The sequence below is a fragment of the Ptychodera flava genome, chromosome 5 (genome assembly GCF_041260155.1).
Source record: "Ptychodera flava strain L36383 chromosome 5, AS_Pfla_20210202, whole genome shotgun sequence".
Classification (NCBI taxonomy): Eukaryota; Metazoa; Hemichordata; class Enteropneusta; family Ptychoderidae; genus Ptychodera; species Ptychodera flava.
Genome location: NC_091932.1, coordinates 40,725,168 through 40,737,459, shown reverse-complemented (window position 1 = coordinate 40,737,459; position 12,292 = coordinate 40,725,168). Strand labels below are relative to the sequence as shown.

Below are 12,292 nucleotides of genomic sequence, written 5' to 3'. Positions count from 1 at the left end.
ATACTGTACCTCATTAATTATGTGCATCTCTAATTCTGAGCAAACCCATAGAGCTGGGTTTCTGATTTTTGGTATATAGGGATAACTATAGGAAAAAAGTTTTTTGCCAAATGTCATGTGACCTCGATGACCTTTGACCTGAAATATACGTTTATGTCGATAAATACGTAACCACAAGTGCTATGTCCTTTTTATTTAGTAGGATGGGAGACCTTATGACAACACACGCTTTACCTCATTAATTATGCACACATCTAATTCTGGGCAAGGGAATAGAGCTAGAGGTCTGATTTTTGGCATATAGGGATTAATTAGCAATACAATTTTTTTTTCAAAATGTCACGTGACCTTATGACCTTTGACCTTGATTATACATATATATGCATAACTCAGTAACCACAAGTTCTATACCCTCCAATTCTGATAGGATATTAGACCTTAAGATGTCACATCTTGTACCTCATTATTATGCGCATATGTATTTCTTGGCTGGCCAATACAGCTAGAGGTCTGATCTTTTTTCCCAATTTAGAACCATAACTTAGACATGCCTCATGTGTTTCAAATTGGGAACAACGACATAGACCTATGTGCCCATAGATCTCAACATATACACTCCAGTGATACTTCTTAATGACCACATTTCCCTGCCCAATCAAGACTAATACTCCTATTACAAGTGGGGACTATGTCATTGTCAATGACTTGTTGGATTTATCAGTCTAGGCTGACTTGAGTTTATCCAACTCTAGCCAGGTCAGTGACACACACCAGCCAAAGAGCACACAAAATGACAATCATGAGAGATTGTGAATTCCTGGCTACATTTTGCCAAATTGTTAAAAATTGGGCACAGTGCCATACCGAAAACAATATTTTTTTTTCAAAAGTACAAGACATACTGGTATATGACTTAGATGCCATTTTTAAATGTTTTTCAAAATTGACAGTACTTGAAGCTTAAAATATTCCATTCAAATAAACATTTTAATCTCAGAAATTTTCGGTGTAATAATGGCAAATTCGGTAAAAAAAATGATTTTTGAGAAAAACTGTGATTTTTTTACGTGCATTTGTAGAAAATCAAGCGCATCTTTTTTCTCTAATATTTAATTATTATGTGTTGCTTTCTGGCTTGATCTTGTGTACAAGTATGTTTCACTGTCATGAATGTCATATGACCTGAACTCTTCTTCAGCTACATTCAGAGCTACTTCTGTCACTGCCGGTATGCAGTGACACTGACACTGCCCATAGGCAATAGCAGGGCAGTAGCTGTATTAACATTGTATTTTGACATTATTTTTGTTAAGTTGGAACGACTGTAGTGTGTTCTTGTTCTACTCTCTATAGCATGTTGAGCTGTCCAGTATTCAGCTTGCCAATTAACACATACATACTGCAGCCTGTGTACGTGTAGCATGCGTTTGTACCGTATCATTGACGGATATAACTTTCAGTCTGAACTCTACCAGTAATTCAATTATCATCAATATTTAGATATACCCACAGGCTTTGTTGACGTTACTGAATATTGTGTGTTTCAGCATGCTGTAGAGAGACACTAAGAAACTGTATTTGATATATTGCATAGAAATATTGAAAAAGCTATCAACAATTGCAGCCTTTACACCGTTACTAGGCCAACTTGTTGTTTTGATGAAAATTTTATGCTGTAGATACCGGTATGTTCAAAATTAAAGTCATTAAATGCTATAAAACAGTTCAATATTTTGCTTAATTATTACTAACATTAAACCATTGGATGACATCAAAATGTTGGGAACCAAAATATTTTCAGGTCCCTCGCCTATAGGCAGACTAGTGTCCCCCAGAATTTTCAAATCCCCACTGAAATTTTTCCAGCCCCCTCCAGCCCCCTCTCCATTTCTTTGTGAACACAGCCTAATAATTATTTTTATGACACAGTATAAGTCAAATTAAGAACATAATACCATTAGTGTGTTGGTCTACTTCAACATATTTTTCATTTGTGAAGAAATATAAACAAAACCAGCTCACTTTGAAGTGAGTCATCCGTTTCTGATATGGTACAAGTTTGTGACATCCTACTCATCAGTTAATATGCATGCCAAAGACATATATATGGACTGGTCAGTTTCTTCAGTCTGAGGGTGGGAGGTTTCACCCTGTTTTTGACTTTTGTGATTGGGGAGGGGATCATCATATTTTTGAAATGCCCAATAGGTGGGGTTAGTGTGTTTTTGAATTTCGACACGGGCTCATTATCATAATTGCCAAAAATGCATCGTGCCAGCCACAAATTTCATTATTCAGTTGCATTTTTGATGCTTGGAAGTGCAACTTTAATGATCAGACATGTTATAACTACATCCTTTGGACCGTGACTTTAAAGCCCCTGTAGCTGTAACTCTTGAAATTTGTTGATGTGAAAAAGGCTTTCTATTTTCTCTGGTTTTCTTTAAATTCTATAAATTTAAAGGATATAGTCTTCTACTACTGAAAAATTGGACAAGTAAATTTAAATTTTAACCGTTATTTTGATTTCCCGCCATTTTTAAAAACTGGTAATATTACAAAGAAAACAAAGCATATGATGTCCCAGTGGAAAACATTTAGCACTATGCATTATATTGGACTACTCTGTTGGTTCTGTGAAGATTCCAATACATATATGCACGATATAGGGTGTTTTTGCTTCTTTGCTATTATGTTCAACACTTCAGGACATCTGGTTATACATAGAAAGTGTGAAATACATTCACAGCTCATTCAAAATACTGTATTCAAAATTAAAATTAACACTTTGAAATTCCTATATTACCGGTACAACTGACATGAAAAAATTTCATTAAAAACACAGGTGACTGAATGATTAATTTCCACCTCTTGTTTTACTTTCGTCGCCCAAAATACAGAATAGGGGTCACCATGTCTTCAAAAGTTGGAATATTGGGGGGGGGGGGGGGAACGTTAGCCACTTTATGACATCAGCAAAATATCCAACCCCCCATCCCCACCCCCCATCCGACCCAGCCGAAGTCAAAGAAAGTGAACAGTCCCCAGGCTTAGGACAGGTAATGACCGTTGAGCTCTCATTGTGTGAAAGTATGCCCATAATATTCATCCATCCAATATACTGTTGTGCTTTCTCTGGTGTTCTGCCATGAAAAACCCTTGTCCCTTCTACTCCCATGATATGGCTGAATGATGAATTTATCTACTTTCTTCCAATTATGCTATACAAAAATTACTGTTAAAATGAATTCTTTTGAAATGCTCAGAAATCTTGTTTCCTCCCATGTGCCATAAAGACAGTCTACAGGACTAAATATATCAGTCCGGAAATTCAAGTGTTTGCCTTGTGATTTGCTAAATCATGGTCAAACTGAACTTGCAGGTTGTAACATTATTTATAATCATGGGAGGTTGACTACATTATTTTCTCTGTCAGTTAGTATGTTATCCTCATTGATATGCCAATCTATACATTGCAAACATCATATAAATTAGTGGTAAACTTTTGTTACCTGTCAGATGCTTTGTTGCTGTGGTGACCATTTTTGTCTTTATATATGTCCCTCCATGCCAGTCATCTCAGGTTGTGTTGATGCGGCTGTCTCCATCTCACTTCCCTCCTTAACAGACATCTCAGGTTGTGATGGTGTGGCTGTCTCCATCTCACTTCCCTCCCTGTCAGTCATCTCAGGTTGTGTTGATGTGGCTGTCTCTATCTCACTTCTATCCCTGCCAGTCATCTCAGGTTGTGTTGGTGTGGCTGTCTCCATCTCACTTCCATCCCTGCCAGTCATCTCAGGTTGTGGTCTTTCGTCTTCCTCCATCTCAGCAATTTTAGTTTCAATATATCCATCATCTGCTGAAGTCTCAATCACTTCTAAATATGAACGATAAATTTACAGTAAGCTTTTCAATGAAACAACACTAATGACACAGGAGTACAGGGTTCAAAATGTATAGACTTTATGAGTCCAGAAACCACCAGCTTTTGAATTTATTTTTTGACAAACAAATGAAAATGCAATGCCCTTATGGACCACCATTGTTTACCCTAATTGTGAAATTTTAAAACCATGAAAAAAATGTTACACTGTTACAAATTGTTTGAAGTAAAGTCTTTTTGTCACCAAGAGAAATGTTAATTTTGAGGTCTCAGAAAGCAATTTTTTTCCAGTTAATGATCTGTTCAAGCCATTTTGGTTAAACATTAACCTCACAGTGAAAGCTTAAAAAGCATAATACAACAATATTATCAAATGTGTCTAATAATTCAAAAACACTACAATGTTCACAAGTTTTGAAGGGAAGGCTTTTAACCAAATTGTGACACTAACATTCATTTAGTAGTGACCATCATTTTCACTTCAGCCACCAAAATATTTTCTCATGGGAGGTATGTAAGGGTGCCGGAAATCGACAAGTGCGGGGCCAAAGTGAGGGCCAGCACAATCAAAGTGCGAGCGAATGTGAGGGCTTGAAGTGAGGGCTCTCACAATCGAAGTGCGAGCAAATGTGAGGGCTTGAAGTGAGGGCTCTCACAATCGAAGTGCGAGCGAATGTGAGGGCTTGAAGTGAGGGGCGCCTTGAACCGATCAAATTCGGGCTCAGACATACGAAAAATGAGAGTCAAAGTCGTTTTCAACGTTGAATAAAAACTTACTATCTCCAGAACAAGGTCGCGGCGCGGCAAGCTCTGTGAACAGTTGAACGGCTGAGCACAGAACGAGTACACAATGACCTGCGTACAGATCATGACCCATTACATCACTTCCGTCTTTTTCGTTAACCTTTTCGTGTTTGTTAGTCATTGCATTTCAAATATCACAGATATCCTTTTTATTATAAATACATGCAACTCAAGCGAGCGATACTTCTTCTGGTACCATTGTAAGCTCACGACTATAGCGTGACTGATAAATGTGACTTCAGTTAAACCAGTTCACGACCTGGGCACGTGAACTCTGATACTGATCCGACATGACGTCGTATGCGGAGTTTTTTGCCGGAGAATTTTCGAAGAAAGAGGAAACTTTTTTGAAGAAATTTTAGAGTGGCTTGTTGTTCACCAGATAAAGTAAGATCATGGGAAAATGTATTTTTGGAGACTTGTCTGGTTTTCTATGATTGATTTTTTGAGTATAACAAGCGACCTAGCGGCCGATATAGCTCCGCTGTGTTTATGTAGAGAATAACTATTTTTGACACATGTTGATGAAGAAGGTGGAAATCTTTGATAGCTCAATGCAGTGGCCAGAAAAAGTGGCTAAAATAAGCTGCAAAAATACACAATTGAAGATTTCATCATACTTTGAATATATCACATCGGATCATCCCTAGGAACATGTCAACCAAAGCTATCTGATGAGTAGTGTTTGAGAATAAAATTTTCTGACCAAAAATGGCAACAATTGCCCCCCCAAAATAAAAATTGCAGATTTCATCATAATTTCAAAAGATCAAATTGAGTTCATCTATAGACACCTGTATACCAAATTTCAAAGCTGTTAGACCAGTACTTTTTGAGAAACACATATTTTGACCAAAAATGGGAAAAATTGCCCCAAAATTCAAAATTTCAGATTTCATCATTATTTCAATACATATCATTTAGTTCATCTATGGAAACCTGTATACCAAATTTCAAAGCTATCAGATGAGCAGTTTTTGAAATACACATTTTTTGACCTAAAATTGCAAAAATTGCCCCAAAATTACAAATCGCAGATTTCATCATAATTTCTACAAATATCATTAAGGTGATCTGTAGGAACCTGTATACTAAATTGCAAAGCTATCAGATGAGTACTTTTGGAAATACACATTTTTGACCAAAAATGGCAAAAATTGCCCCAAAATTACAAAATCGCAGATTTCATCATAATTTCTACAAATATCATTAAGGTGATCTGTAGGAACCTGTATACTAAATTGCAAAGCTATCAGATGAGTAGTTTTGGCAATACACATTTTTTGACCAAAAATGGCAAAAATTGCCCCAAAAATACAAAATTACAGATTTCACCAGAAATTCTATATATATTACTCAGTGCATCTATAGAAACCTGTATACCAAATTTCAAAACTATCAGACCAGTACTTTTTGAGAAATACATTTTTTGACCAAAAATGGCAAAAATTGCCTTAAAAATGCAAATTTGCATATTTCTTCACAATTTGAACAAATCTGAAATAGATCATCCCTTGGGACATATGTACCAAATTTCAAAGCTATCTGACCGGTAGTTTCGAAGAAGAAGATTTTTAAAGATTTTTTTACCAAAAATGACAAAAATTGCCTAAAAATACAAATATGCAAATTTCACCACGATTTGAACAAATCTGACTGAAGTCACCATAAGTAAACTGCATATTAAATTTCAAAGCAATCGGACAAGCGGTTTCAGAGAAGAAGATATTTTTACCAAAAACACCAAAAAATGCCCCAAAAATACAAATATGCAAATTTCACCACGATTTGAACAAACTTAAGTGAGGTCACCCCAAGTGAACCACATTTAAAATTTCAAAGCAATTGGACTTGCGTTTCAGAGGAGAAGGCAATTGTTGACGGACGACGACGACGACGACGGACGACGACGGACGACGACGGAAAATCAACCTATTTGATAAGCTCCGCGTCGCTGACAGCGGAGCTAAAAAAAATTATGATCAATAGCTACTAAAACTGAGAAATCAGACAACAGCAAATGACAAATTCTTTTTTACGTTTGTACTGACAGTATGCTTTTTATTTTCTCTGTACACAAAGTTTGATAATCATTTCAAAAGATCAATTTCATCAGAATATCAGGGGTCATGAATGCTTGTAACCTTTACATTTTGTTAACAATGATGGATATTTTACCTCAATAAAGAATGCCATTTTGGTCAACGAGCCCTTGAATGTTGTTCACTGAATCAATCCCATGGTCAATTATATTGTCACAGAAATCATAGCTATCTCTGTGTAGTCAGCGATTGACCAGTCATTAGATAGAAATTTGACTGTCTCCTTTGTTTCATACTATATAATCAGAAAGCTCTGCGACCTGAATTGCATCACATTCATACGTTGATTGTCTGTAGCGGAAATGATTGTGCCGTCTGGCTCTGAAACTTTTAAGCCAACGACTTGATGATTAGAACAAGCAATCTATCGGCGAGCAACACATCGCGACCGAATCACTTGCTGTAAAACGAATATGCATCACCGTCCTATGCATGCATCGTGAATCAGCCTTGAGATAAACATAAACTCTGTGACAGGCATGTACATGTAGGATGCCAAAGACATTTTGTGCATTTACGTTTACAACAACCTAGACTTAGTCGATCGTAAGAAAGGTGGTGTTGAAACATATTTCAACTGAACGCAGTGGCTATTTCCCAGTAAAATACGCAACATTCGCTCTCTCTCTCTCTCTCTCTCTCTCTCTCTCTCTCTCTCTCTCTCTCTCTCTCTCTCTTGTGTCAATATCGGGTGTGGTCGAAATGATCATTGCAGTTTAATCTTGAATTGGTCAAACGTCATAACTAGACACTTAATTAATTATTGTCATGGTCTGGAGCAAGTTATCAGCTTGTATAAAAGTCGGAAGTTTTTTGCTTCCAAAGGGGCGCACGCGTAAAATACTGAACGTGTAACTAAAACTCACCGTTGAAAATTTTCAGACATTCGGTTGTACTGTCAACAATAAATAAGACAGAGCATTACTGCCGACCTCAAAGACTCCGCGTATTTTTTCAACCTTACCAATGCAGCAATGGCGAGAGTATGAGTCTAAAAATATTACATCACGGTATTTTCGGTTTGAACATGCCATCGACCCGATGAACACGTTAAATTCGGACACCTGAACCCTGACGCTACCCTGACGCAAACCTGTAAGGTGGTGAAATCTCCGATATATATCGGATATTAACTTGCGATTTGACAAAGTCTAGTATCGTCTAGTATCGAAGCTAGAGTCAGTCCTTGGAAGTCGGGTTTGACCAGAACTGTAAGGTGATGAAATCTCCGATATCTATTTACTTGCGATTTGACAAAATCTAGTATCATCTAGTATCGAAGCTAGAGTCAGTCCTTGGAAGTCGGGTTTGGCAAGAAGTGTGAGGTGGTGAAATCTCTGATACATTCGGATATTTACTTGTGATTTGACAGAATCCAGTATCGTCTAGTATCGAAGCTAGAGTCAGTCCTTTGAAGTCGGGTTTGGCCAGAACTGTAAGGCACAGGGCAAGTCATTCTAGTATCGTTTAGTATCGATATTTGTGGCGAAGGGAAATTCGTCTTGGTGTGACTGATGGACAGACAAGCAGACACGATGTGTTCTGTAATTCTGCTACAACACACATTTTAATCCGTGGTTCAACTTCTAAGCTTATATACACCAAACCATAGACCCTCGAGAAAAACGGGACAGGCAACTGCTGTTTTTTTTTTGTGCGATCTATCTTGGAATATATTACGTTTATTTGCCAAGCGGTCCCCGACAACAATACTTCGTACTTAACACTGAATCTCATTAACGATCAAACTGACGTTCTGAATATGTACACTTTGCTCTTGCAAGGCACGTTCCGAGTAATGACACACAGAATTTTGAGGGTTTTTTGATACCAGTCATGGTGAATGTTCTGGTAACGATGAAGATCACAGTTTTTCTCGAGGGTCTACGACCAAAGTTAAATGTTAAAGTCGACATAAAATAAAAAACAACGGAAAGGTCAGATTTGCATGTTATGGCTTCATTTAACTAACAAATAAACTAATACATAAACTGACGCTGTGAAATCGTCATTAGTATGTGTACAGAACCCTGGATAATAAAAAGGGAAATATATTATCTGTTTTGCATTATTTCTGTCGGATTTCCATTCCCGACAATATTAGAGTCCCCAAATCGCCGAAAAATATAGGGTAAATATCGGAGATTTCACAGATCCGGCGTGCCGAGGCACAGGGCAAGTCATTCAAGTATCGTCTAATATCGATATTAGAATCCCCAAATCGCCGATAAATATCGGGTACATATTCGTCGATTTAACAGACCGGGCGTGCCATGGCTCCAAGCAATTTATTCTGGTATCGTGTAGTATCGATATTACAGTCCCTAAAACGCCGGTGAACATCGCGGTTACACAGACGCGGCTTCCCATGGGACAACCGCAGTTCATTCGATTCTAGTATCGATTCTATAGTCCCAAAATTGTCGATATGTCAAACTTCGATACTAGATTATAAATACCCGTTATTTAAAAATTGTGCAAAGTCGCGCCTTCATGAGTGTCGAGAGACACTTGAGATTTTGAACGACGTGATCAGTCGTGTGTCATTATTGTCATGGCATTAATTTCAATAACGATAATCCCCCGATGGGCTTATCTCAAGTTTAAAAGCTTTACAAGAAAGTGTTTATCAGTCCTGACAGTGTATAACCTAATCATGGCGATGACTGATGTTTTAATATTTCTGCCTGTCGCACATATAGCGTTTGATTTCACTTTGACAAGCACTTTGAATGTGCGATCCCTGCTCGATCAGTCAGTCGCCGATTTTAAAAATCAGCCAGACATTATATTCTTAAAGAAACTCAACGATGTAAAGATTACAAAATGCCTCATTCATATTTTTACGGTGTTTGACAGTTTTTTCCGTCAGGGACGTCATGTACTCTATTAGCGGTTCGCTCATATCGTGAAGCTTCGATCGATGCTGTAGCTCCATGCATGCTCATACACAGGGCTGCGCCGTTTACACTCAAGTGGAGATCGTATCGCGCTTTTAGCAGTGACTTTGATCACAAGTCTTCATTCGATCAAGGTGAATTTAGTACTGATTTTCGCAAGTCTCAACCCTCAAATACGCTCTCACTTTGATTGTGAGAGCCCTCACTTCAAGCCCTCACATTTGCTCGCACTTCGATTGTGAGAGCCCTCACTTCAAGCCCTCACATTCGCTCGCACTTTGATTGTGCTGGCCCTCACTTTGGCCCCGCACTTGTCGATTTCCGGCACCCTTACATACCTGCTGATGGTCTGCACGGACAACAACTCTAAAATTTTAATTTCAATCCCTGAGCAGCATGGGTACATAATTTAAGGTATGATTGTTTTTGTGCTTGATCAGTCTTGACAGCAGGTAATAATTTTCTTCTTTGTCAACAGTGTTATGTGGGTTTCCTATTGTGTTTGCATTAATTACAACATGAAGTAAAAGTTCACAAACTACAAGAATGTTATGTGAAAAATTCACTGAAAACATCAAGTTTGATTTCATCAGTAACTTAAAGGAAAAAAATCATAATGGCTGTTTTTATATGTTTGAATTGGATGTCTATTAAGCTTTATGGTGGCTGCAACACTTGGATTCTTAGCTAACCAATTATTGCTGGTCGCTGTAACCATCTCTTTTTAATCTCGTAGACAATTTATAGAATAATCTACACAGGGCATCATGAACCTTCAATTCAATGTCTGCTTTTAACTGAGTAATAAAAAAATTGTATTTGAAAAAATTTCATAGTTCATTTTATCCTCAAGACACTAAGTCTTGTATATCGACAATCCGCTGCTTTCATAGACCTACCAGTACATAAACATGTTTTTTTATTTTTTCCATAGCTTTTTTTACTTTAAAGTTTTGTATATTTTACGTCAGCTTTTCATTTCGCTTATTGTGTAGTTTGTTGTTGGGGACTGACTTTGCATACTTAGGTGTTTTGCACGTTTGGTCACCAAAGCCCACGTAGACCCTTTTTAGCTCCGCTGTCAGCAACATGGAGCTTATACAGGTATGCTTATTAGGTGGATAAATGGTGGTGTCCAGCGTACAGCGTCCATCAACTTTTTACATTCCAAGATTCTTCTATACAGCCAGTCTGATTCCATTATTATTTGGTGGTGCAGGTCCCCAGAGATGACCTTTATCAGATTTGTTCAAAATGTGAAATATGCAAATGTGTATTTTTAGGCTAAGTTTGTTATTTTTAGGCAAAAATCGTCTTCGCCCCATTAGCTGGTCAGACTACTTCAATATTTGGTCCATGTATACAGGTCCCTGGGGATGACCTTATTTAGCTTTCGATCATTCGCTTTCGAGCTTTCAAGCCCTGTGCAGCAGACATCTATCTGCAGCTAGGTCACTTGTCATATTACACATGGTATGATGATGTACTGTACAAGTTAGTTTTAAGAAAACAGTATAAGCCTGAATGGTCATCCAAGTTATGTTTATGAATGCATTTCTTACAAACAAACAGACAAACAAACAAATAAATACTTACCTTTGTGTACGGTTTCAGAAGTGATAGTTTGTTCTCCAGCTGAGGACTCTCTGCAAGTATCTTCTGCAGTTCAATATCAGATTGTGCATCAGATAACTGAGATAGTTTTGTCTTCAGTTCAGTTATAACTTTGTTTTGTTCTTTGAGCTTAATTTGTAATTTTTCAATATTTTTGGAATCTAACTTTTCCAATTTATCTGTAAGTGCATGAATATCACTTAGTTGTGTAGAAACTACTTTTTCAGCGCTATGACAGCGCTGCATGTATTCCTGGCACTGCTTTTCAAATTGTGATTTTTCCTTTAGTGCTTCAGTCAATTGGGTTTCCAGAATTTGCTTTTCTGTGCAAGCTTTTTCAAGTTGACTTTGTAAAGACTCCACTTTGGATTCTGATATGTCAAGCTGAGTTTGCAAAGACTGAACTTTAGACTCAGCTAATGCCGAGTATCTGATGTCAGAATCTGTGAGTTGTTTACTTGGTTTGATTGGCAGTAAACTTCTAGCCTGTGACTCTTGGGCTGCTGTGATTGGCTGAGTTGGTTGATCATGTTGAATGATGAGTTCCTCCTCCAATTCTGTAACAAAAAAATTGCATAATAATTGCCGTTGCGCAGTGTAAAATATGTGTTTGGTTAATTTGCTAACAATTTTAGAAAACCTAGATGTAAATTGTAATGTTTTGTTTCAAGTTCATAACAATATAGGGTACATGTACATGTAACCTGTGTGAGAAAGACAGCATGCTATATGATGACAATTAAGTGTTTTTAAGGGTAATTTTATAATGCAATAAACTTAACATTAATTTAAAGTTTTGCAAATGCCTACTGTATTTCTTAAGAACCTACCATTGATGAAATATTCATGGTATATTTCGTGCTATACTTTGTCGTGAATTATGTTTGATTAAATATTAGTAAAGACCTAACCCCAGGTTTCCTATGGGTACCCCAAAATACTCTACTTGTCACATAAGCTGCTTAGATTATTTGGTAAAGACTATTTGA

At 37.3% G+C, this 12,292-nt stretch overlaps 1 protein-coding gene and 1 long non-coding RNA gene across 3 annotated transcripts in view; one reads left to right on the top strand and one right to left on the bottom strand.

Annotated features, from left to right (window-relative positions):
* The window catches only part of LOC139133947 (uncharacterized), a 45,884-nt gene that overhangs the window by 10,760 nt on the left and 22,832 nt on the right, over positions 1-12,292 (top strand). The window lies entirely within an intron of this gene.
* LOC139133946 (kinectin-like) overlaps positions 1-12,292 on the bottom strand; it is a 34,567-nt gene that overhangs the window by 12,131 nt on the left and 10,144 nt on the right. Inside the window, exons 6-7 of the mRNA XM_070700766.1 lie at positions 11,286-11,860; positions 3,513-3,877 (exon numbers count right to left, since the gene is read on the bottom strand). Coding sequence (XP_070556867.1) covers positions 3,872-3,877; positions 11,286-11,860 — 581 coding nt within the window. The 3' untranslated portion in view covers positions 3,513-3,871. The remainder of the gene's footprint in view (positions 1-3,512; positions 3,878-11,285; positions 11,861-12,292) is intronic.